Genomic DNA, 23,969 nt, shown 5'->3' on the forward strand with positions numbered 1-23,969 from the left:
CAAGAGAGCGGCGACAGCCGGACAGCCCCGGTTAATCCACGGCTGCATGCAAGAGAGAGCCGGCAGCCCTTGTTGTTGGTGGCAGTCTGTCTGGCAGACAACGGCGACCAGACCAGGGTCGCTTCGACCAAGCGGGCCAGCGTGACGACTGGCAATGGGCCGATTTGGGAGCGACAACAGGGGGGGTGGATCGTGGCGTCGACGCGGACAGTTTTAGTGCGCAAATAGACGGCGTCCAGTGGGAGCGCCACTGCTCATCATGGCTTGGAAGACAAGTGGTGGTAGACAGGTACTGGACAAGCACAAGTAGACAGACACAAGTAGACAAGCACAAGTAGAGAAGCAACAAGTAGAGCAGCATCTGTTTGGCTAGCTGCCATTACGCAGATGTGCGCCGGATCCCAAGCGGTAGTCTCTGGCACTTGTCTTGGGCCCGGTCATGACGATGTTGCCGTGTGATTGTTCTGCTCGCAGAGGTCTCCCATGCAGGTTAGCACAAATCTGCCATCGTTTCTACTTGGCCACTTGGGACTGAAGCCTGATACACGGGCCGTAAATACTCCAAACACTATTTGACCTCCATCTGCAGTGATCGTGTGCCTTGCCACACAGGCACCAAAAAAAGCCAGATTAAACTCTATTGTCAGATGTAAGACAGATCGGAATACCCAAGAGGCTAACAAACTCAAGCACGACCGTTGGGCGTATGTAATCAAGGAGTGAGGCGCATGAAGCAGAGGCGGTCATTTGACAAAACTACGCAAATTAATTCCCGACGAGATCGTCCTCCATGTTCACGCTGAACGGATTTATGGTCGCGAGGTCACAGCTAATGCCGATTCGCCGATTGCCATTTCCCATCATTTGCCAAGTACCCGACGTCTGCGGTTCTTACGTTGTGGAATGTGCTGAGCTCGCTGCTTGGAGTGGCTGTCCCAGTCCACCTGTACTGCTACACAATCGACTTGGGTAGCGTAATAACCACTTACGACAGCAGCCAAACGACACGCAACAGCGAGCTGATGGGGGTGCCGCTGTCCAAGGAAATGTACGTGTGGTGGATACGGAGGCGTCCACTAGCAAAGGCCAAGGCGCTTTCCGAGATCAGCCAATGCGTGCTCATGGTGGAGAGCATGGTCTGGATTACCAGTTGCCAGCGCCGCCGAACAGAGTACTCGCAGGACGAAAGACCCATGAGAGAAATCCAATACAAAGAGGCTTTGACGAAAAAGAGAAGACACCAAAAAAAACTAGAGCCGAGGACTCTGATCTGGGAGACAGCATCACACGCTCATGCGGCTACCGATGATAACCGAAGCATATACCCGTTTCCAAGAGGCTAACATGACCAGCCGATAAGAAACATGGTCAGTGCCCTGCCGTACCTGCGCAAGTAATGGTGTGCAACCAACTCGGAAAGCCAGCTACAATCATGACCACTCACCAGAGCGTACCAGCACACCATATACGACTACCAGTAGCAGTCGTGAGCCCGCCCTCCATTATGAGCCACTAGTACCCGGTACGGTCTGCTCTACTTTGGGTAGCATTGGACGGCTTAAGAGTTAGGACGATGAGAAGAGCGAACAGAGAAGACGTACCGAGTACGTAGCATCCCAGAGTGACGAGTAGCAAAAGTAGTAGAACACAGGGATAGCATGCCCCTCACCAGAGCTATCCCATCTGCGCCACTCTCAATACGTTGAAGTCGAGTCAGTCACACAGTCTGACATGCTATTCCAAAGACTGTTTGTCCGAATAATTTCAGTTCGTTGCCCTCCCTGCATGACCGTCCAGGGTCGCCCCGGCAGCATCGCGCCAGAGCCGCAACTTTAATGCTATAAAATGAAAATAAATAAATCATATCATCAAGGGAGCTGGTCTGTCATTCGGGCGGCGAGAGGGCCTTGGTCAGTTTGTCCGGTACTCGATTTGTTTCCAATTCCGGCACATTCCTCTCCGCACTATGGATGGACGCAAGGACGCTCTGCCGTGCGCTCCAAGACATGGGTCCGCCAACAAAGACGGTTGCAGGACGTCCATCGCTGGCCGCATTCCTGAGCTGTGCCACTGTACATCCCAGCCAAGTAACTATGATCAAACAGTAGTGTCTTATTATTCCTTTCATCTTTTTATTCTTCGATTACTGTTACTAGTTTGGTATTATTTTGTTTGCTTCAACTCGCCCATCGGCCTTTTTCTTCTTCTGATTTTCCTTTAATTTCTCCTGTTTATAGCAAAAGCAGCCATCGATGTCTTTTTGTGCTACCCCGTGCCAGCCAATGCTCAGAATGAAAAGTCTCCTGCTTGGGGCCAAGCATAGGGGGCCAGGGGTCAGCATTACATCGGAGCGGGATGGCCTAATCCTCGTCCGGGCCGGCGCTCTAAACCCATGACACTTGCCTGGCTGCATGGGTGCATGTCTCGCACTTGTTGCGCCAGCGTCAACGGTGCTACATTAGCTTGTGGCACTACTGCATGGCTGTGTACGCGAGCTCCAATGCTACAAAGCAGGGGCCAGACACGAACAATGTGATGTGTTAGGCACCAAATGCTTGTTGCGGCAGACAGTTTGACCGACAAGACTCGGGCATGCCAAGCAGATGGTGCCAGGCAAGGGACAAGGATACTGACGTTTTGCATCAGCGGCAGCTCGCCGGTAGCGTACTCGGAGGGCGCGCGCGGGCAGCCGAGGAGCTTGAACGCAGCTGTGATGCTGCAAACTAGCTGGTCAATCTCGACTTGCTGGACCGGTTTGGCGGGAAGCGCCCCGTAAATTGTCAGGCCATAACGAGGTTTGGGAGGCTTGTCTACCCCTCTGTGGCACCCATTTATACTGTAATGAGAGCCCTAAAACAGGGCAGGTTTTTCTTTCTAAAAGACTCTGTCCCGCAACGGGATTGCCGAGGTGGGTAGCAAGGACCAGGAGGAGGAGAGCGCGACGTGCGATCAGCCAGGGAAGAAGCATATCGCCGCAATATTCAATCAGGCAAATCTAACGGTAGAACTCGAGGCCGCCGTTGTACCATGAGCAGCGACACGCTTGGCAAACTTGACGCTTGGAAGACGTCAATTGACGAACAAGTGGGGAGTAAGATGGATCGAAAGATATGTCACGACGAATCGACAACCGTGCACGGGAAAACATGGCAGACTCCGGAGAGAGGCCGGCCCCCGGCGGAACTGACAAAAAATCGCCACGGCTAGCTTGCTGATGGTGGCCGTTGGCCAGGTCTACATGTACGCCTGGGCTGGATGTTTCCAAGCCGTCGCGAATGGCCGCCGACGTCCCCATCTCAAGTCCCTATCCAGGTCTCTGAGCCTCCGTGCCCTTGCAACACGAATCCCTCTTGCTCATGCCTTGCTTCTCCACTTAAGAGAGTTCGGCAGTGCAATTGGGGGAGGAGCGGAGGGGAGGGGGGTAAGGGGGGCCGCTCCTCCAACAACAGGGTCATCCGGCTCCATATCACAGCTAGACAGGGCTATGGTCAATCCCTTTTTTCACCAGCCAGGGGGCCAGGCTGCACTGCACGGCTGCGACAGGCAAAGTGGCTGTGGGATGTGGGCAACGGGGTCGCCGGATCTGCAGCGTACATGCACAGCCAGCCACTGCAGCCAACAAAGGAAGCAGGTCGTTTCGCGAAATGCTGGCGACAGCCGTCCGGCTCCGGCTCTGGTATGTACCTACCTATGTAGTGGGAGGCTCGCAGTGCGCGCAGTCCATGGGCTGAGCCTCCGCCGACACACCTCCACCCCGGCGGTACAGACACTTACCACCGCCACACACACCATCACAATCACAGTATCATTCGTGGGTGAGAACATATTTTTCTTTCTTGCTCTTCAACCGGACAAGTTTTCCGTCACGGATCTGGACGGCAATGCAGTGCAGATGCATGGAGATAATCGGTCCTGCGTGACCTATTGTCGGCGCTAGGCTTGGTTGATGCCCATTACTATGTTAGCTTGGTGGCGTCCAAGTTGCAGGCGCCTAGACTTGTCCAATCAGACCAGCTGTTTCCGGCCGAGCAGCCTCATCTAGGCTCCCACACCTCATTCTTTGCACCTCCACTGAGGCGCAATTGAGTGTGACTTTGGAGTCCTGCATCTTGCCACAAGTTGGCAATTGGATGGCACTGTAGATTGGTGCATGCAGCTAGCTAGTTTCTGTGTTACCCTAGCATCTCTGATCCTGCATGCGGCGTAAACGATTATGCACATCATGGGTTGGATCTACACTTTGACTCGAAATAGCTACATCAAGTTCCAGGCAGGCATTCGTCATCGACTCGCTCGCAGTGTGAGTCACTTTGAATCATGTGCTGCATCAACTCCGACTTGGCCGATGTAGCGTATTGCGTATTGATTGTGTTGAGAGTATGCAAAAGGCTGGCAAAGAGGACCCGGGTGGCTGTTGGCTACTGTAGACAGGAAGAAACAAAGGAAACGAGAGGAATAACAAAAACTAGGAGGTAGGGAAATGTACAGAATAGGGAATGATCAAACAGAACATAACAGAAAATAACAGAATAAATATGAAAAAAAAGTTAACAATTCTGTGCTTCCATTATTTGAGCCGGCGTCATTTTCTGTCACCCACACTTGTCAGGGCGAATGCGCCACTGCATGGCCCAAACTCAAAATTCTAATTTACTCAAGTAAATTCGTCCCAAGCTGTGCACTGAGATCCTGTTCTATGAATAAACTGCTCCACGCAACAAGCGTCTTGGCTCGGTGCTGTGATCAATACCTCTTGCCTCTGCGCCACCAAGTGACGTGAAAAGTTCTCACGTATCAACGCGAGTCGATGCGAGTCTTGTCAAATATGACGGCGTTATGACCTGAGAACTGCTACCCACATGGACCTGCAGGGCTAGCAATACTTCTACCAAGTCGCTATATTACAAGCGGTCTGTCATTTATCACACATGAAATGCCCGATAAGGTGTGTTGTGGCCCTGTCGGTAGGGGTGCCGGCGATCGAGACGGAACTTTATGCCGCGGGCACCAAAGTGACACACCGACGCATGGTTATTTGGACCAGGGTAGAGGAAACCTTTTCCGAAAAAATTCGCTGCACTTGAAGTCTGTAATGCAACACCAGTCCTGAGGTGCTTATCAGACATGTGGGCAAGAGGTCCATCCTGTCAACCGCAGATGGCTACCTAACGTGCCAACTGCGCAGCAGTTGCAAGCTAGTATACCGAGGGCAGACGCACGCACCACCACATCTTGGAAGCGAGTTTTAATCCCCGTCTCCCCAGAAGGCATGGACCACATACTTGTACCAAAGCTCGTCAAGATGACGATTTCAAAGGAGTTTTATACTGTGCTTCCCGGTGCTAGCTGCGTCGGTGCCCGACTACATTACAGGCCGAATGAGCGATGCCATCAAGACGCCAGCGCCTTTGTTTCCGGCCACTTCCAGGTGCACACCGCACCGTCTGCGCGATTGCAGAAACTGGCCCATGATGGAGCTCCATCAATCGTGTGCAGACAAAAGCTGAACGCACCTGGCTGGGGACTCTTCTCCACTGCATCGACCCATCCTCGACCATGACCACCCACATTCCTGTCGCCGCTGACAAGACTGCAACAGGCCCGTCGACTTATTCACCCGCCTGTCAAACTGTCGCCGGATAATCACATTGGCGTGCCCAAACGGGTATTGTTGAGAGAGCCGGTCATCATAGTGCGGCCACCACTTCTCGGTGCCTCATCATGGAACGGCGCACATGTCATCTACCTTCGTGTCTCCATTTATGCCATTTCGCCAAGGACCAGTACGTCTCGGAGCGGAACATGCCGTTTTCTCGCTCGGATCCTCTCTTGACTGGCCAATCATTTTCTCGGCTGCATCGGAGTAGTGACAAAGGAGAACAGTGCGGTCAGCTACGTGAGACGAAATCCGTGGTAAAACATGCATTGGCCATTTCCAGCTTGACGAGGCGCATAGCCAACACCAAACCAGTCGACAGAAAACAAAAGCCACACTTCGAGTGCACGGTGGTCCAGGAAAACGCCTGGCTGGGAGGTAACCAGCCGGGACCTGCTGCATCTTGCTTAGTCCACAAGATGATCTGCAACATACCCTTGTGTGCATCTTGGGCCCCATTTGCCGTGACTCTCGATCCCATCTGAGCACCTGTCCGGTGTGGGTTGTTGCTATTACTGATGGATATGGCACCACCAAAGCGCAAATGAATTTCCGCGCTTCACGTGGACGAAAGTTCGAGGCTCACCCGTTTTCTTAAAGCAGCGGATTTAGGAGCAAAACGCGTGCCAGGTTGGGTCTCGTCAGAAACCAACTCCGCCAGGCCGTCGTACTTCGTACAGCCCAAGCAACCTCAGCCATTCACGGCGACTCCGACCGCCCCTCCATCCGTGCTCAATGCAGCCCAATCCTTCTTGTTTCCGAATGTAGCCCGCTAACTCTTGTCACTGTCAATGCAACGACCGAGGCTGTCTTTTGCATACTACTGCTGCTAGTGCCCGCCAACCTGCCCGTTTTTTCGGCCGTTGGCTTCTCAGCTCTTGTCCAATAGTGTCCATGCGGAAACGGTCATCCCGACAGCCAACCTTGAACGACGTCGACCATCAATCGATTCCAACGCGTACACTCCGAATTTTCCAAGGCGCAATCGAGAAATCCACGGCTGCCCCGGTTCGTGTCCCGGACCGACGGCCTGGTTCCACGGGGCTGGTACCGCGCGGCCGTACGAGCCAGCGCCTAGGAGAAGCATGGCGAACGAACTCTGATTATTAAAGCCGGCATCACAGGACATGACTGTCATCTGGTCAATAGCCGGGCATTACTGAGTCATTCTGGCTCCTGTCTTAGAGACAATTGGTCACGTAGATCCTCGCTAATGGCGTTGACACAGCCTCACTCGTCCATTGCGTCGAAAACTTGGTATATTCTCTATAGAGATTGAGAGCGGGATGACTGTTGCGACTTGGTGATTGACGTATCCGTCGACACCATTTGCAAGTCGGGATAAATCGCAACTGGCAGATTTACTGCAGCCTCTGCGGCAGCCCATCTGTCAGCCACGTCACCTACACAACAGGATACAGCTTGGTTTCCTGTTGGTGCCTTTCTTAAATACGTATCATGACGAACACGCCTGAGCGCCGCCACATCTGTGGCAGTACTGGTAGTAGCCTATATCCAACCCCGGAGCTAAGCGACCACGGGCACTTCAGGCTCTTTCCCCGTACCCAAACTGGTAAAGCTAGAGCGGCAGAACATGAACACGAACGTGACGAGCCCTGGAGGTGGCGCTCAGCTAACAGGGACCAGGGCTTATGCAGATATGCAAGGACCGGGCAACAGCTAGTCAACCAGGATGTGTTCGCAGGGGTGGCTCCGAAGCTGAAGGGAAGCCCGGCCGTCGCACAATCAGCCCATGCCACTCATGCTGATGCTGCCTGCTGGTCTATGTATTCCAATCACCGCGATTGCTTGCGATAAATCGTTGTGAATAAACGGGTCCGGCAGGGCCCCTGCTTGTCTGATTAGTTTGACCACTGGCCTGGGATTGCCGAGATGCCAACCAATGCACGTCCATGCACCCCCCGACGGCCTGCGCACACTACGTGGCAGCCACGCCGCTGTCCCACTCTAGGCACGGTCGGAGATTTCGTTTCGGTCATATTTCCTTGTTTTTTGCATTGTTCTTACCCAGCCTCTTGCAGGTGTTTCTTAATGGTGAGACCATTCACATCGAAGCCTAGCCGATGGCTGGCCTCCTCCACGACGGGCGGTGGCTCGACGTCCGGATTCCCACCCCGAAACAATGCTATTCCAAGCTAAGTTAAAGCATTGCTGGCTTGCGTGCTATTTAATGCAGGAATACTGGTCGGGCTGAAAAGTAATGGACAAACGGCGGCGTGGATGTGCATCGTTCTGCGCCGGCACTTCTGTCGCTACCCCTCTACATCTCAACACTAGTCGCTGCCTTGATCAATAGGAATCTCTTCTATATCTTTTCTTTGAGATATCTCGATGGAATATTACTGATCGTCAAAGAACCACGGCTCGTCAGTCTTCTCGTATGGGCGGCCGGGGACCTCCATTGGAACGGGAACCGTTCCCGAAAACATGGTAAAGCCGCCGTCGTTGCCAGGACTTCCCTGCACTGGTACAACTACACCGCACTCCCAGTTTCGGCAGCTCATCTTGGCATTCCCCGTGCCTCTATCCTTGACTACGCGGCCCCTGTTGCACTCTCGTAGTTAGAACAAGTCAACTTACGGCATTTGCTTCTCATTGCCATTTTTTTGGATCTTTGCACTCACCATGCGCTCTCCGAAAGATTGGCGCTGCCGATATATGCCCATCCCCCGTATGTACTTTGGCCAATCAGCTCAGCTCCTGCCGGCCTGCGGACAAATATAATCTTGGTATGCATTAGCAGCCCGCCCCTATTATTGATGCAGTCTCGAACAAGTTCTCTCGGAAAAGTTGGGGACCTCCACCACTTTGCCTGGACGCAGATTGTCCCAGCAGACTGGGCATGTTAGCAAAGGTTGAAGCTTGCAGGGTACTCCCCTGCTTGTTACCGACCGTGGGGATGCCTCACCTGTCGCCCGCCTTTACTTTTAGCAACCGTCTGATCGGTTGGAAAGTATATCCGGAATCGATCCCGGAGCTTCTCCGTGGGTTGGATCTCTTTGTTGTTCGGCTTCCGACCGACGCGGGCGTTGTACTCTCGCAGACCCTCGTCCCCTTCCAGGTACGCGTCAGCCAGGACACAATAGCCGACTGAACGGGCAAGAGTGGGTGGTGAGGGGCTTACCTTGACACGCGTTGTACATCGCGTTGATGAGGTCGTACTTGATAGAACCTAGCGACGCACACTAGACAGCATGTTAGACATGGGAGTGTGCATGCAAAGCGAGCTGATGGTTTACCGACAGCCAAGTCGACTTCAATGGGTGTGTCCGTAGCCAGGCCGAGGCCTCTTACAGTCGCCCCCAAGCCACAGTAACCTGAACATTGAAAAAATTGCCGTCAGCATATGTTCCATCCCGGCTGCAGGGAGGGGCAGGCGCCACTCACCAACGCGACGGAGAGCATCCCCTGTGTGGCCTCCTGGTCTGTCCCGTGTTAGTACGACAAAACAAAACAAAACAAGACGTGCAATGACGGTGACGAACATGGAGCAAACAAAGCCTAGATTCTCTGTCGCAGAGAAGTCGTAGTTGCCAAGGCTCTTGACCATGGCATCCTCTACACCGGATGCTTTCAGGAAATTAGCCACATCTTCCGCGAAGACGGTCGTTCCGCGAGCGCCGTTCGCTTCCAGACGAGGCAGGTCAATAACGAAAACCATCTGTAATCAACAAACCCATTAGCCGGTATATCGCAACATCTGATTGATAATTATCAGTCATCGAAGAGGCACAGACGTTCTCCATGACACCAGTTTCGCCCCAGTCATACGGCACCAAATTTCCCGTCGGGATCACTAATCTGAGGTAGCTGGGGTATTTCAAGAGCTGGAGCTTGGAATGCATTGATCCTGCGCCGTGCATTGGCGGGAAGCAAAATCTAATGTTCTTGGGCACGTTGTCCCTCATTATTTGTTTCTGTACAGCGTCGCGTTAGTCCTGGTAACACCGTGACTGCTCCTGATCAACTCCAGCAAAGTGGGAAATATACCTGCTCCTCGCCCGCTGCAAAAGCAACCAGCAAAATGCGAGTTTTGCTGACATTGAGCTTGCTTAGGAGCCATTCTTCGTCCCACTGGAAAGAAGAGAGCAGAGCCAGCTGGAGATGTTCTTTTTGAAAAATTTCTTCAATCGTAATATCATCAGACGTTTTGGTATACCCTTGAGCCCACGTGCGTCGTACAGTTCCTTGGGGATATCGCGCTCGCAAGCCGCCTCCACGTTCGGATTGCTGCGGCGTCGACCGTTTCATCGCAGGCTCCCCAGCACCACTCTCGTTAGAGTTTCGGCGCCGCTTTCCAAGTCGATTTAATCGTGCCTCTTCCATCTCTTTCCGATTCAAGGATATACCGCCGAATGTGGTATGATCGACGGCCGCAGAACTTTCAGTGCTCTTGGCGGTAGGAGCAGCTTCCTCGTTCATCATGCTTGGGTCTTGAAGGGACAGTTCGATAGCGCGGCGCATGTCTTCACCTTCATCGGAATCGCTATCGAGGACAATGACTTCTTTTTCCTTCATTTTCGACGATGATGACTAGTCTAGACAGTGCAGATTTTGCTCCCAAGACCGCAAGACGCAGTTTGATGCCCGCAAACGATGTAGGTCCGTGAGGCGCGAAAACGCGTCTCCACATGATATCCGGACCTTGTAACTCCCACACCCGAAAGATTTGTCAATCCTCGGATATTGACACGGGGTCAGTAAGGCGAAAGGCTGCGTCGAGATGGGGCTTGTTGGGGTGCGATGCTGTAGAAGTGAGGTGAATGCGTCTTGCCAGTCACGGTGTTTCAGGCCCCTGGTGATGAATGTGGATTCGGCTGCCAGGCACTGCACCACGATTGCTCTCCACGAAACGATGCTAGATCGAGTTTCGTAATTTGACATTAAATTTTGCACACTTGGCCAGAGTAAGAACAAGTGCTGTTATGGAATTTGCAGTCCGCATTTGCAGTTCTCTTTCGGAAGCGTGCCAAGACCAGGCACTCTCCTACATTAGCTTCTGGTCCGACAGCTGCGGCAGAGTGAGTAGTGATAACGACTCAGTATTTCTGTTGGCAATATTATTATCATTACGAATTCCAAATCTGCCTGGTCTCAGTGCGATACAGTCTATATTTTTTCCCTTTTCAATTCTGCGGCATGGATCGCGTTTGTGACGCAAGCAGTGCTTCCGCCCGGCCGCCACCACTTATTTGTGGTCTGCGAGGGCCCCTTTAGGTTTCAATTATGGTTGACATCGTCACAATAATTTAGAAGCATTAAGTTAGTCCTTTTGGCCTTGCTAGGTGTGCTAGGATACGTTTTCCTGTATCAGATCCCTCCTTGTCGGCTCGCTAGTCTTTAGCGCGGCAACTTCCATGACGTGTCGATTAGGCGATCCACGGTCAACGTGATTCACCTAGCCATCGGTGTAGGAACATAAAGCTCTTGCCGCAGCCATAACGGCTCGTACGAAACAATCTCTCATGTGTCTATAAATACAAAATGCCTGAATACATAGGAAAACGGCAGCACGTCGCTATCATTGGCGGAGGCGCCGCGGGCATGGTTGGTTTTGGCTGTCCATCGCCCTCAGCAACATTAAACGCTAACTAGCATGTTCTAGGCCTGCGCAGCCACACTGGCGAAACATCCCGGCAGATTCAAAGTTACATTGATTGAAAAGGAGGCAGTGGTTGGTGGGCAAGCAACCTCAATTGATCTCGATGCCCAGCAACATGGTGCTTCATGGATGAATAATGGCGTGCAGGGCGGTTCAGCTGTAAGTCGAGTGCCCTTTTTGGTGCCTTGTCGCTGACAAAATCGTAGATATTCAAGCACACATTCAATTTCTTCCGGCAATACGACCATCCACCACAGGAGGTCCGTCTTCAGGTTTCTTTCGGGAAAGGCAAGGATCGCTTTTGGACCAACTGCTTCCCAAGTCGACTCATCAAGCAGTTTGATTCGGATATTAAACGATTCGGCACTTTTTTAAAAGTTATAAAATGGAGTTTACCTGTTCTCGGGATAGTCCCCATCTCCGCCATGCTCAGGATATTTTTTTTCAGCAAGGACTTTGGCGACAAGATGGTCTACCCTCTCATTGCTTTGTTTCTCGGCACGGGAAACCAGACAGCCTCGGTGCCATCGGGCATCGTGGAGCGACTCTTTAACGATCCGAATATGAAGCTGTGGGACTATGATTCGGAGACTTTGCTGCCGAACTTGCCCACCATGTACACATTTGACAAGCTTCATGAATTTTATTTGGCTTGGCGAAAAGATCTCACAAGCAAGGGTGTTTCCTTTGTTATGGAAACCGAAGTACAGGAAACAGTGTCTCGGTCGAAGAATAATGTTGTTCTGAGGCTGAGAAGTACTCGCTCGGAAGAGAGCAGAGAGGAGAGCTTTGACAAAGTTGTCTTCTGCTCGCTCGCTGACGAGACTCTTCGGATTCTAGGCAAGACAGCAACTTGGCGGGAAAAGTTTGTACTAGGAGGAGCATCGTTTTATGATGACATCACCGTCACGCATACAGACAGCTCTTATTTCAACGAGCATTACGAAACACACTTCAAGCCGGAACTCTGCGCGGAGCCAACATCCGACGCACAGAGAAAGCAAGTCGAGTTTTCAAAGTCAAATGGCTCCAGTCCCGATACCGGATTTCGACCCATGTATTATACATATACTTACGATAGCGACCCAAAGCTGATTGAAATGTCCTTCAACTGCAGCAATTACCAGCACCAATTTCGGCAGCCCGAGGCCAGCAGCGAAAACACACCAAAGCCCGTGTACCAAACAATTTTTCTTAACAAGAAGCGGAAAGATCTTTGGACTATCGACAAAATTGACGAGAGCCAAATCATCAAGAAAAATTGGTGGCATCAGCTTGGGCACCGATGGATTCATTACCTGAGAGTTGTTCCAAATATGATGTTCATCCAAGGCAAGAACAGCACCTACTTTGCTGGCTCGTGGACGCTTGTGGTAAGTTGGGTCCTTAGAACACGGTTACACGGTTCCTTGTCTGACATACATTTCCAGAATATGCACGAAGTAGCCTGCGTCAGTGGCGTTGCCGCGGCCTACCGTATGGGCGCTGATTATGACCAATTCGACAACTTTGCTACGGATTTCTTCTCAAAGTACTTGCTTCTGTCACATGGGCTTGTGTTTTCTCGACAAGAAAAGAAGAGACGCAGTGGACACCATGAATCGCAGTAACAAGATACCCTGTAGGCAGGCTAGATGTTCAAGTGATTACAGTCACATATTTCGGGAGCATGTTCTTAACGAGCGTGCCTTGTCTATTATCATTACCGTCATGTCCGTCGTATGTGATACATCCTCGTGTATCCTATGTCTCGTACACCATTGCGGCAGATCTAAACTCCAAATCAGAAGCTGGCCGTAGTCAAGTCTGGTACCTGTTTGAGCGAGCAGATGTACCAGCTGGACATCGAGGATCCCAAAGAAGAAAGGATACATAAAAACAAAAGACCAAAAATGACATATCCTCCTGATGTCAAATGTAAATAAGGAATACTCCGATTCTGACCCGCGGCAGTTTGAAAGCAGACGATGAGAACAAAATGACGGACTAGAAACATGCTAGATTTCCACCAAACAGTGAACAGGTAAGCAACTGGTGCTGTTCGTGATACAGAAGCAAAGGAAAGCCAAGTGGATTATGAGCGACTGTCCGAAAACATCGAAGTAAAACTCGTTAGAAGAGTTCGGTATATAGTAGAGCAGGAAAGAACCAGTATAAATCTCAGGCGGAGAAAGTATCTGAAGGTTGTCTGGGCGCCGCCCAAGTTGTGGACAACATGAGAGCAAGTATCCTAAGAAGAAGAGTCCAGCTTCAAGATGCGACGAAGATCATTCTCCATTGCTTGGATATTGTTGTTTCGGCCATAGCTAGCACCATCAGCCTGTCCAGCAGGCTGATGATAGGCTGGAGGAGGATGCTGAACAGAGGATGCCGAGGAAAGGGGGGACTTGGCCGCCTGCTGACCGCCACCAAACAGGAATTTCTTCAGTGCAGCGGTAGCATCATCGGTGGATGAACTATTCATAGCTGCAGTGTCCTGAGGGGGGATCTGGGGACCGTCACCCCGCGAGACGCGCGCAGCCTGAATGCGTTCGTGATAGGGTGTTGAGAACGCGGGTCCGACTTCGAAGCTCGGGGTGCCATCTAGCTCAGCTCGGTCGATGCCGCCCGACCGATAGCGAATGCTTGCTGGTGCAGTCTGTGGCACGTTGGCCTGAGGCGAGCGCTCTGGTCGGCTAGCAAAGACGGAGGGAGAAGCTTGGTCCTCGCGACGAGGTGAGCCAAACTGCCGCTCCTGTTCCTGCCTGTGAGCGCGAAACATGAAATCCAGAGGCGATTCAGTGGCTCGCGGAGCAGAGGCAGAGTATGCTGCCGGTGCTTCGTTGTCTGTGGTTGGCGGCGAGTATCGCGGATCGCTGGGATGGCGGGCATTCCTAGCCGGAGATTCGCTGGATGATTTGGAAATGAAGCTCGGGATCGGAAGCGCCGATGGCGCAGGAGATGCATGGAAAGTAGCTCCGGCGAAAGCTGCCGCCGGCAGGCTAGACTTTATGGAAGCTCTTCGCCCAGTCGGAGTGCCTCTTTCGGGCTGTCCATCAGGCGAAACCTGCGCTCCTTTACCCCTTGCTCCCCTATTCTTGTTTCGTTGTTTCGAGTTTGCCTGAGCTGATGACTGGCTACCCGGCGCTGGCGATCCAGACAGGGCCTTGCTCGGAGTGTGCGGCGCTCGTTGATAGTGGTTGGGGTCGAAAGATCCGACATCGTTCTCCGAGGCATAGGCTTTTTGAGCGGTGGTTCTCCCAGTGCGCCGTTGCCTATGGCGGCCAGGGGTTGTTTTAGGTTGGAGGGTTGCGTCGCTCATGGCAGATTGTGATTCTTCAGCGGTAGTGTTCAGGCGCTTGAGCAGAGGCTCCAAATGTGATGCGGTCTTGTTGCGGTCGGTACTTGCGTTTGACTATTGTCTGGCGACGACCGTCGTATCTGATTGCAATGAAATTTCAAAGGCGAAATAATGATCTGCTGTGAAAGAACGGGTGTGTGACATGGCTGAAAGTAAGTGAAGAGAAGAGGTTGGCAGCATTGGAGGGTAAACGGACTCCATCAGCTACTGGCGATGTGACGCAGATCCAGGTGGCGGGTTGCCCCGGTACGTACATATCAGTCACCTATCGATAGTAAGTATCAGGTACCTGATTTTGCCCGAGCTCTATGAGCAGTCACTAGTAGACACTACTTGGTGGGCGGTAAGAACCCCGCAGTCCACCAGCGAGCTCAGGACTGGGTTGCACGGTTGGTTACTGGGCGGTTTCCAGAGCTCCCGCGTGCGCCAGCTGCGTGCCTCATATCGGAGCAACACCATCTCGTCTCGTGCTTGGAAGATTCAACTTGCCAACGCTGCCACACCACACATCTAACTGATAGGCCTGGAAAACAGCCCTGTACTATAGTACGTACTCTCGAGCCCCTTCAAATAAAACGCCATTCACAGCGCTTTTGGTGATTTCTCCATCAAGGTGCGGCTGCCTAGCGGGTTGCCTTCCATTCCGCCTGGCAGCATCATCGTAAAAGCGGATCGTTGGAAGCTTGCCACTGTCTCGGCTGCGATCTCTAGCTTGCCTGCTAACTCTATACTAGAGTCGCCTTCAGTCTTTCTTCATTCTACGAAAAACGATCAAACAAACCTCTCGAGCGCACGGCAAACGGGATGGCGGACGTCGAAATGAGCGACGCACCCAAAGGTGCAGATGCCGCCAACGGCAAGAGCGTTGAAAAGAAGAAGTTTGAGGTCAAAAAGGTTCGATTTGGAATAAACATATGAATACCAAGACCGCTGTACTAACCAACGCAGTGGAACGCTGTCGCGCTCTGGGCTTGGGACATTGTCGTTGATAACTGTGCCATTTGCCGAAACCACATCATGGACCTTTGTACGTTACCATCGGGCTCCTTACCAGTTTCAACTTTTCTCTGACCATATTTTCAAACAGGCATCGAATGCCAAGCAAACCAAGCATCCGCTACAAGCGAAGAATGCACCGTCGCCTGGGGTATTTGCAACGTGAGTTATCTGACACCCAGAGGAGCACTTACGCAGAATAGTCCGCTAACGCCTGGCTACCAGCATGCTTTCCATTTCCACTGCATTTCAAGATGGCTCAAGGCCAGATCAGTATGTCCGTTGGACAATAGAGACTGGGAATTCCAAAAATACGGTCGGTAAACGAGTCGCTGCAGCATGATGATATGCAAGCATATAATTCAGCGGAAACTGGTAACGAAAAGGTCATGAGATTAGGTATTGATTGCTAGTTTGTATTTATTGGGTCGTCGCTGTTAAACAGCTAGTCGGCAATTTGCATCACAGTGTCATTTGCCCATATGCATTCTTCATGCCAGCCCCCGCCGGTAGCCATTTGACAGGGTTCTTTTTATAGAAAGGCCACGGAGGCACAGTGACGAGAAATGTGAGGGCCGTGCCGCCGAGGGCAACGTAGACTGCTTTTTGAATGTCTTGGAGGGTGTATCCGATGTTGAATGCAATTAGCTGAGGTTGGTGTATTAGCAAACAGTATCCAAGCTTTGCTGCACAAAGTATCTTACTGCAGACGCGGACAAAAGTAATGTAGCCAAAAGTTCTACACGTCTCTGGCCATCGAAATCCTATAACTCTGGTTAGCAGGCGAGAATTTGACAAGCTGTAGACTCGCGTCTGCAAAGGGTTGGTGCCGCACTATCTGTCCATCGACCACCTCACGAACTCGGTCAAGTATTTGGTCGGCCATTGCCTTGCAATAGGCAATCGGTATCGGGAATGTCGAGCGTGAGTTTCGCTGTCAGGCACAGCGACGTTTGCAATTGATGGAGCTGGCCAAAGGACAGGTATGGTTGGGCTCTTGCATGAGCTTAGTGCGACTCGGTGCTAGCGCACAGGCCAGGTGACACTCGATGGGCGAGCGGCGGCGCCAGGCTTACGGTATTTTTCATGCGAAACTTTAATGGGGCCTTTTTCATTACTGTCACCGACGACGAATTTTCTTTTTCATTTCTTGCATCAGGGCTCGCCTCACAATCGACAATTTCATCGCATCATTCTCACCCCTGCCCCGAGCAGTATATCAGCAGTTTATCAGTTTCCGCTGCGGCGATCAAATACCCATCCCTTTTGTGATTCATCGGCAGCGCCGACTCTCGAAAGCCACTCTTCTCAGCTGCTTCTTCAAAGCAGAAAAGTTTTGGCTCGCCGACAACAGATGCGGTGACTTGCAGTAGCTCGGCCAAACCCCGCCCTACTGTCACATCAGACCACGAGAATTTTCTCGAAATTCTCCCAAACCATCAAGTTGGCTCAACTCGCCCTCTTCCCGTCTTCAATCCTCCTCGGTCCAGGCTGCTGGATCTACAGCGGAGTCAACAAGCGACCGCCATAACTGGGCTTTCCGAGACCGACTTGTCGCTATACCGTGCACTATTCTACTCCCCTGTTCTGCGAATGCAAAAGCGCAGCCTTGTTTCTCGCCACGAATAGCGAGTTTTGAAGGCCGCTCATACTCGGCGCGGGTTACCGCGCTGGGCGCTACCAATTGTCTTGCTGACACTGCTTCCACTCGCTCGCTTCGCAAAGCATGTCCCGCCTCCCCTGAGTGGATATAGAAGCCGTGGCAAAGATATAGCTTAAGCCTATCCTGCCACATCGAGAAACGAAACCGACGACCACGTTCCAAAATGTCCGACAACGAGAGCACAACTCCCAATACAGGATTCCCGGCGCCTGTCCCTGAGCTGGATGATCACCGCCGCCAGTCAATCTCCGCTCAAAGAGTTGAGCGACCTCGTCGAGGCACCTTTGACAGCCTCTACGGCGCTCGACAGGTCGAACAAGAGCCGGAGACGCCAGCCATATTTGTTCGTGACTTTGAAGAAGCCGTCATTGATGAAGATGGCGCCGATCTTATGTCAGGGAACCGCCGTGGACGACGCCTTACCGCTGAGTCGAGCGAAAGCCGCTCTCTCTCTCCACCGAACTCTGTCAAGGCATTTGCTCAGGCCAGACGAAGGGAGCGAGAAATGTCATTTTCGGACCCAAAAGCGGACTACGAAGATATCCTTGGTCTTGGACGAACTCTTTCCGTGTCCAGTCGCCGAAGCCACCGCAGCAGATCTCGAGCCGTCGAGGCTGACACGGTGAGCCTTGGAAGCAACAAAACTGTCGAGGAGAGTGCCTGTGTGCCGGAGAATGGTCACCATAGACAGCACCAGCTTCGAATCGACTTTGACTATCTCGAGGAGTTTATCGAATCTGAGCGTCTTGCCCATGAAGCCAACCGCAAGGCATCCGTCACGTCTGCTTTCAATGATGTTCGCACGGAAGCTAGTGCACAGCAAAGAGTTCAACTTGCCACATCTGATGGTGACATTATTGATATGCCATCCGACACATCCTCATCGACGCCCGAAAAGCCTGCCGCGGAATTCACGTCTGTGCCCAAAGGCCAGCAGTATGCCTTTGACAACAACCGTTTCAGCTTCTTCTCTTCTGCCTGGGAATCTACGATCCATGCTGCTGAATTTGGCGATCTTGTCCTGCCCGGTGAAGATATCCGTGGTTTGTTTGAGCTTCCAAAGGACGAAGGCGACGGTGTATGGTGGCTCAACATAAACCGTGCGACAAAGGAGGAGGTTCTGAGCATCTGCAAGGCTTTTGGTGTTCATCCTCTCACCATTGAAGACATTGTCACGCAAGAAGCCCGAGAGAAAATTGAGCTGTTCCCTTCATACTACTTTGCCTGTTTCCGATCCTTCAACATGGTCGAGGAGCCGGACGGCATCGAGTACGAGCCTTTCAACATCTACACTTTGGTCTTCCGAGAGGGCACTCTGAGCTTTAGTTTTGCACCCAACTCGCATGCATCGCATGTGAGACGGCGCATCACCGCGCTCAAAGACTATGTAGCCCTCAGCAGTGACTGGATATGCTACGCGTTGATGTAAGGCTCCCCTTCTTGAACAGCCATGCGCTGATGCTAACGTGTTGCACCACAGTGATGACATTGTCGATTGCTTTGCACCTGTTATCAACCAAATCGAGACTGAAGCGGATGCAATCGAGGATGAAGTCTTTATCATGAGACATGATGACTCAAACACATTCCTTCGCTCGATCGGACGGGTGCGCAAGAACTGCATGGCACTGCTGCGCCTGCTCGGTGGCAAAGCAGACGTCCTTCGTGGCTTTACCAAGCGATGCAATGAGAATTACCAGGTTACGCCACACATGGATATCGGCATGTATCTTGGTGACATTCAAGATCACGTTGTGACCATGGCAAATAACTTGGGCCACTGCGAAAAGCTTCTTTCTCGCGCGCACAGCAATTATCTCGCCACACTGTCCATCAACAACATCTCCCAGGGAACTGACACCAACCGCGTTCTAAGCAAGATCACCTTCCTTGCCTCGGTTCTGGTGCCGCTCAACCTGGTGAGCGGTATGTTTGGTATGAACGTGAGGGTCCCTTTCCAGAACGACAAGGTCGAATCCCTGGGCCCGTTCTTTGGTATCCTTAGCTTCATGATTGTTCTTTGCTCGCTCATTTTGGGGTGGGCCCGTTGGAAGCGATATATCTAGTCGTTGTCGATTTTCGTTTGGCTTTCCCTGTCTCAACTGCATGTGGTACACGAGCGTTGCTTTTTCTGTTTATATTTTCTGGGTATATAAGGCAGTCAGATAAACGTAAATATAGACATAGAGAGTACAGCAATTTATTCATAATTTTTGTCGCCCAACGTCTGAGGTGAAGAGGCTGGGTTGCTAGTTCGATGTGGGTCTGTACGCGATAGCTAATTCGCTGTCTCCAGATAGCTCCTAGGGCGACAGGTAACGAAAAACTTCAGCACTCTGCGCCAGGTGTTCCTAGACGTACGACTCCCTTTCAACTTGGCCATTATCCTTCACAAGCGCGTACGACTTCTTTCACACCCAGACATTGTGCAGCACATCACGAGAACAATGGACAACTTTGAATCCTCCTCCCTTTCCCGCCTCAACGACGGCGACAAGGCCGAACTCCAGAAATTCCTGGCGAACGAGCAGCAGCGCTCCTCGATCCAGACCGGTAAGACGATCTCAGCCAATGCTACCAGCAGACGAGTAAAATGCTAACCGGCGGCTTCACATTTCAGAGACACACAAATTGACGCAGACATGCTGGAGGAAGTGTGTGACCAGCAGTATCAAGGACTCGAAGCTCGACAGATCGGAGGAGACATGCCTCGCCAACTGCGTCGACCGATTCTTGGACCTCAACCATCTGACGATAAAGCATCTCAACAACATGCGCTCTTAAGCCAATGGTGAGGAGGCAAGCTTGGCGATGAAAACCGACCTGTGCCAATCCGCTGAGCCTGGGATACTTTACTGGCTTCCCAGGGTCGAAGATGGCGCGTGGCGCGGATACCCAAAATCACATACTTTGTATATTAGGACATGAGAAATATTAGACTTGGTTTAAAAATGTATAGCAATCGTGCTCAAGGGCGAGCATTGAATTTTGCAAAGTAACACATGGCCAAACAGCCTTTGCATGACAGGAAACTTCACATGACAGGAGAAGAAGCAACGATTAATTAAGACCGGAACTGGCTTTTTTTGGATATCATTTGAACCGTAGCTATAGACAAAGCTCTTTATGCGCCTATTTTCCGGATGCCCCATGCATGCATTCAAAACCAGACCAAATTCGTAAACAGAACACTTTTTCGCCAAAGCCACAATAAGTCGCTTAGACAAGAGAGAGCTTGTTGGCAGCAATGTCGAGAGCGTCGACATCGGGGGTCAGACGGGCGTAGGCCTTCTTGGTTCCGTCGGGGCTGTCATGTATTTGTTAGTTTTGCTACCTCTTGCAGCCAAGCGAGGGAATGTGCTGTCGAGTCGTAAAACGTACCGGATCAGGGTGTTGATCTTGACGGTGTCAATGTCGTAGAGCTTCTTCAGGGCACCCTTGATCTGAGCCTTGTTGGCCTTGATGTCGACAATGAAGACGAGGGTGTTGTTCTCCTCCATCTTCTTCATGGCGCTCTCGGTGTTGAGGGGGTGGATGACGATCTTGTGCTCGTCGAGGCGAGGCAGGTGAGGGATCGACTTGCGGGGGAACTTGGGGTTGCGGGCCAGAGACAGCGTCTTGGGCTGGTGGAAGGTGGTGCTCAGGCGGACCTTGCGCTGCTTCGTGGAGTGAGTACCCTTGAGAGCGGCCTTGGCGGCGGCGTTGGCCTGCTTGGAGCCCTTGGGGGCAGCTACATTCAAAGATGACGCATCAGCAATCGCTCTATTTCAGAACTCGCAAAGTCTGCTACTGCATGATGCGGAGGAGGGAGACGGCATGACAAGGCCAAAGGAGTCGCAGCTCGGTTCCTCGTCGGTCTGGTGCATGCGCATGGCCATTGTCAATTGTTCTCCTCCTCGTTTCGATAGAGTATCGGTTCGCAATCGAGTAGAATTTCTTCTTCTCATGTCGTTTCGCAGTGTTTCGCAGTGTCTTTGCAACTCATTTCATCCCGTACCTTTCTTGTTACCGACGGCCATTGTATTGGATTGCAGCGGAAATGTGCTGTTGTGGTTAGTTGAACGTCGTGGGTTGAAGTGAACAGAAGACCGAAAATAAATTTGCTCGATGTGGGCGAAATTTCCTTAGGGTTGGAGTGTGCGAAGGCAATCCCACTCTACTATTGGTCAGGTTGTTCGAGGCTAGGAACTCACGTGACAAACTTTCGGTACATTGAGTTCTGTGGAAAATGGGCTGCATGCCATGTACCCACTCGTGCTGAGGCTAGCTCCCCGCAGCGACGTCGAAAAGTTCAGACTTACACGCCAAACACATCGAGATTGGTCAAACGCCGAATTCTGCATGAGAGGATTTGAGACGTTCTGAAATGCAATAGCTATGATGTAGCTGCTGGCCTCGGGCGTATCTCGACCGCTACTTCTATACCTATTTGAAAGGTAACATCTTACGCGGATGCCTACACTCGCAAGCAAAGACTAATGTGCGCCTTGTGTAGTGAAAGGCGTTATTTTGAATCTTGAAGACGTAAATACATCACTATTGCTCGCGATGGTAGCCAGAAAGAAGGGCCTGAAGAGCCTCAGGGCAGGCCGTCCACCTCTGACACGTCCCCCGGGCACCATGTCCCGAAAGGCGAGCCGGACACTCATCAACAAGCATCACCAGCTTGACAAACAGAAACGCCAGGCTGCTTCAAAAGGCGACAAGGCTGCCGAAAAAGCTATTGCTGCAGAAATAGAGAGCCTGGGCGGCATCTCATTGTATCAACAGGCTAGTCTGCAGGGGCAAAGTACAGAGCGCGGAGGAGATACTTCCAAACTACTACTTGAGTGGCTTCCTGTTGAGGAATTAAGGGTAGCAGATCACAAACTGCGGCTTCTGGAAGTCGGCGCTCTGAGCACCAAGAATGCCTGTTCGCTAAGTGGATTGTTCGAGTCGGTGCACATTGATCTCAACAGCCAAGAACCCGGCATCATTCAGCAAGATTTTATGGACAGGCCACTGCCCAAGGACGATACAGAACGATTCGATGTCCTATCTCTGAGCCTGGTCCTGAACTTTGTGCCGGATGCAGCGCTCCGGGGCGAGATGCTGAAGCGTACCCTGGAGTTCCTACGTGGCACGCAAGCCAACAAGGAGGCAGGGAATGAACACTTGTTTCCGTGCCTGTTCATGGTTCTGCCGCGGAGCTGTCTAGAGAACTCTCGCTACTTTACCGAGTCGAAATTTGAGTCTATCATGCACATGCTGGGGTATTCAATGATGCGGAGGAAGATGACGCAGAAGCTTGCTTACAGCCTGTGGAGGAAGGCTGGCGAAGCAAACATCACCAAGACTCCAAAGAAGGAAACCAATCCTGGTCGAACCAGGAACAACTTTGTCATAACATTACAGCATTAGTTTTCGAGTCCAGATACCCCATCAAGAATCAGCGTTGGCCCTATGTACCTCTCGTCTATCATCCAGTTCTCAAGTCGCTGTCATTGGCATGCAAGTGCCCTACCGCATGCTGCCGTTGTCATTGCAGGGATTAAATGCGTGCCGCAACATATCGGGCTTTGCTAAGCCGAATCAAAGGAATACAAGGCCGAGCTGGTCAGTGGATGATCCACAGGGAGAGGCGCATTTCCCGGGCGGACGACCGGATAACTCTGCATACCGGCGGCTCGTGCGGCATCAACCTCCTTCATATTGTCACTCAAGAAGAGCCAACGACCAGGCTTCGTCTGCGGAACGGTCGAAAGAATCTTGCTGTAGCTTTCAGCCTCCGTCTTTGGTCCTGCATTCACGGTATCGAACCACGCCGATATGAAGGGCATCATATCGGACGGATGAGCCGTCGTATGGCCGAATAAGAGCTTTTGCGCAGGGACTGAGCCGGAGGAGTAGATCATGACTTGTTTGCCTGCAGAGTGTGCAGACTTGATGAAGGGTGAGACATCCTCGAATAGAGGAGCCTTGAGCACCCCAGTCTCGTAGCCGTGCCGCCACAGGTGGCCTTGAAGTGACTTGAGATAAGGAGCCTTTACATCACGCTCGACTAGATCCTTGACGTGAGCCTCAAGGGCAGCGCGATCGTTGCGATACTCTTCCGGGAAAGCCTCACGATACGGCGCAAAGGCTGGGCTATCCCATTGCTCGTCTAGGACTCCTGGGAGTGCTTGTAGTGCATACGGGAACTAGCAACCATTTACGACGGTCAGCCTCGTACCTCGGCCAAGTAAATATTTGTGACAGCCACTTCGGCTGTTGCCCGGAAGCGAAGGCGCACTGAGAGCAAACTCACCAAGACATCCTTGACAAAAGATATGGGACAAACGGTGCCCTCTATCAACGAGTTTGCATTAGTCCCTCGGCGCCACACGGTATACAGTGGTTGCAGCACAACCAGCAAATGACTAGGGGGTTGGGCAGGATGGGATGATACGTGGCAGTCTCGCCATCGGTGTATCATCCATTACGAACAGGCAAATGAGCAAGCAAAATGTACCATGCAAGACATGAAGGTGACCATACCGATATCGAGAAGCAGCACATCAACGTCGGCAAGCATGGCTGGCACAGTAGCGGCAATGACCAGGAATGCTGACAGGCAAAAGATGCAACGAAGCGGTGTGTAGTGCGTTCGGCGGTGTCTGCAGCCAGATATCGTGGCTGGATGGCAATGTAAAATTTCAAAAAACAGAATTTT

At 51.8% G+C, this 23,969-nt stretch overlaps 9 protein-coding genes across 9 annotated transcripts; 4 read left to right on the forward strand and 5 right to left on the reverse strand.

Annotated features, from left to right (window-relative positions):
* Positions 1 to 8,016: 8,016 nt before the first annotated feature.
* On the reverse strand, positions 8,017 to 10,195 carry LMH87_008202 (uncharacterized protein; the record flags this gene model as incomplete). Its single annotated transcript, XM_056195654.1, has 9 exons — positions 8,017 to 8,221; positions 8,302 to 8,513; positions 8,586 to 8,731; positions 8,802 to 8,862; positions 8,921 to 8,994; positions 9,065 to 9,102; positions 9,163 to 9,338; positions 9,415 to 9,594; positions 9,668 to 10,195. The coding sequence occupies 9 exons, from the start codon at positions 10,193 to 10,195 to the stop codon at positions 8,017 to 8,019; spliced, it is 1,620 nt and encodes a 539-aa protein (XP_056057294.1).
* A 966-nt stretch (positions 10,196 to 11,161) lies between these two features.
* On the forward strand, positions 11,162 to 12,889 carry LMH87_008203 (uncharacterized protein; the record flags this gene model as incomplete). The annotated part of the gene is made up of 4 exons (XM_056195666.1): positions 11,162 to 11,224; positions 11,283 to 11,438; positions 11,486 to 12,652; positions 12,710 to 12,889. 4 exons carry the CDS (start codon positions 11,162 to 11,164, stop codon positions 12,887 to 12,889), a joined length of 1,566 nt encoding a protein of 521 aa, XP_056057295.1.
* A 620-nt stretch (positions 12,890 to 13,509) lies between these two features.
* LMH87_008204 (uncharacterized protein) lies at positions 13,510 to 14,580 on the reverse strand (the record flags this gene model as incomplete). Its single annotated transcript, XM_056195677.1, has 1 exon — positions 13,510 to 14,580. The coding sequence occupies one exon, from the start codon at positions 14,578 to 14,580 to the stop codon at positions 13,510 to 13,512; it is 1,071 nt and encodes a 356-aa protein (XP_056057296.1).
* Positions 14,581 to 14,761: 181 nt separating this feature from the next.
* Positions 14,762 to 15,939, forward strand: LMH87_008205 (uncharacterized protein; the record flags this gene model as incomplete). The annotated part of the gene is made up of 7 exons (XM_056195688.1): positions 14,762 to 14,771; positions 15,154 to 15,165; positions 15,354 to 15,364; positions 15,409 to 15,513; positions 15,568 to 15,646; positions 15,707 to 15,777; positions 15,841 to 15,939. 7 exons carry the CDS (start codon positions 14,762 to 14,764, stop codon positions 15,937 to 15,939), a joined length of 387 nt encoding a protein of 128 aa, XP_056057297.1.
* A 138-nt stretch (positions 15,940 to 16,077) lies between these two features.
* On the reverse strand, positions 16,078 to 16,501 carry LMH87_008206 (uncharacterized protein; the record flags this gene model as incomplete). The annotated part of the gene is made up of 3 exons (XM_056195699.1): positions 16,078 to 16,263; positions 16,320 to 16,379; positions 16,451 to 16,501. 3 exons carry the CDS (start codon positions 16,499 to 16,501, stop codon positions 16,078 to 16,080), a joined length of 297 nt encoding a protein of 98 aa, XP_056057298.1.
* A 940-nt stretch (positions 16,502 to 17,441) lies between these two features.
* Positions 17,442 to 20,062, forward strand: LMH87_008207 (uncharacterized protein; the record flags this gene model as incomplete). Its single annotated transcript, XM_056195712.1, has 4 exons — positions 17,442 to 18,703; positions 18,759 to 19,316; positions 19,611 to 19,831; positions 19,899 to 20,062. 4 exons carry the CDS (start codon positions 17,442 to 17,444, stop codon positions 20,060 to 20,062), a joined length of 2,205 nt encoding a protein of 734 aa, XP_056057299.1.
* A 435-nt stretch (positions 20,063 to 20,497) lies between these two features.
* Positions 20,498 to 21,297, reverse strand: LMH87_008208 (uncharacterized protein; the record flags this gene model as incomplete). The annotated part of the gene is made up of 3 exons (XM_056195726.1): positions 20,498 to 20,585; positions 20,660 to 21,008; positions 21,276 to 21,297. The coding sequence occupies 3 exons, from the start codon at positions 21,295 to 21,297 to the stop codon at positions 20,498 to 20,500; spliced, it is 459 nt and encodes a 152-aa protein (XP_056057300.1).
* A 223-nt stretch (positions 21,298 to 21,520) lies between these two features.
* Positions 21,521 to 22,678, forward strand: LMH87_008209 (uncharacterized protein; the record flags this gene model as incomplete). The annotated part of the gene is made up of 3 exons (XM_056195738.1): positions 21,521 to 21,600; positions 21,665 to 21,714; positions 21,774 to 22,678. 3 exons carry the CDS (start codon positions 21,521 to 21,523, stop codon positions 22,676 to 22,678), a joined length of 1,035 nt encoding a protein of 344 aa, XP_056057301.1.
* A 99-nt stretch (positions 22,679 to 22,777) lies between these two features.
* On the reverse strand, positions 22,778 to 23,831 carry LMH87_008210 (uncharacterized protein; the record flags this gene model as incomplete). The annotated part of the gene is made up of 4 exons (XM_056195749.1): positions 22,778 to 22,839; positions 22,938 to 23,457; positions 23,565 to 23,605; positions 23,795 to 23,831. The coding sequence occupies 4 exons, from the start codon at positions 23,829 to 23,831 to the stop codon at positions 22,778 to 22,780; spliced, it is 660 nt and encodes a 219-aa protein (XP_056057302.1).
* Between the last annotated feature and the right edge of the window lie 138 nt (positions 23,832 to 23,969).

The sequence above is a fragment of the Akanthomyces muscarius genome (assembly GCF_028009165.1).
Source record: "Akanthomyces muscarius strain Ve6 chromosome Unknown contig_16, whole genome shotgun sequence".
In the NCBI taxonomy this organism is placed as follows: Eukaryota; Fungi; Ascomycota; class Sordariomycetes; order Hypocreales; family Cordycipitaceae; genus Akanthomyces; species Akanthomyces muscarius.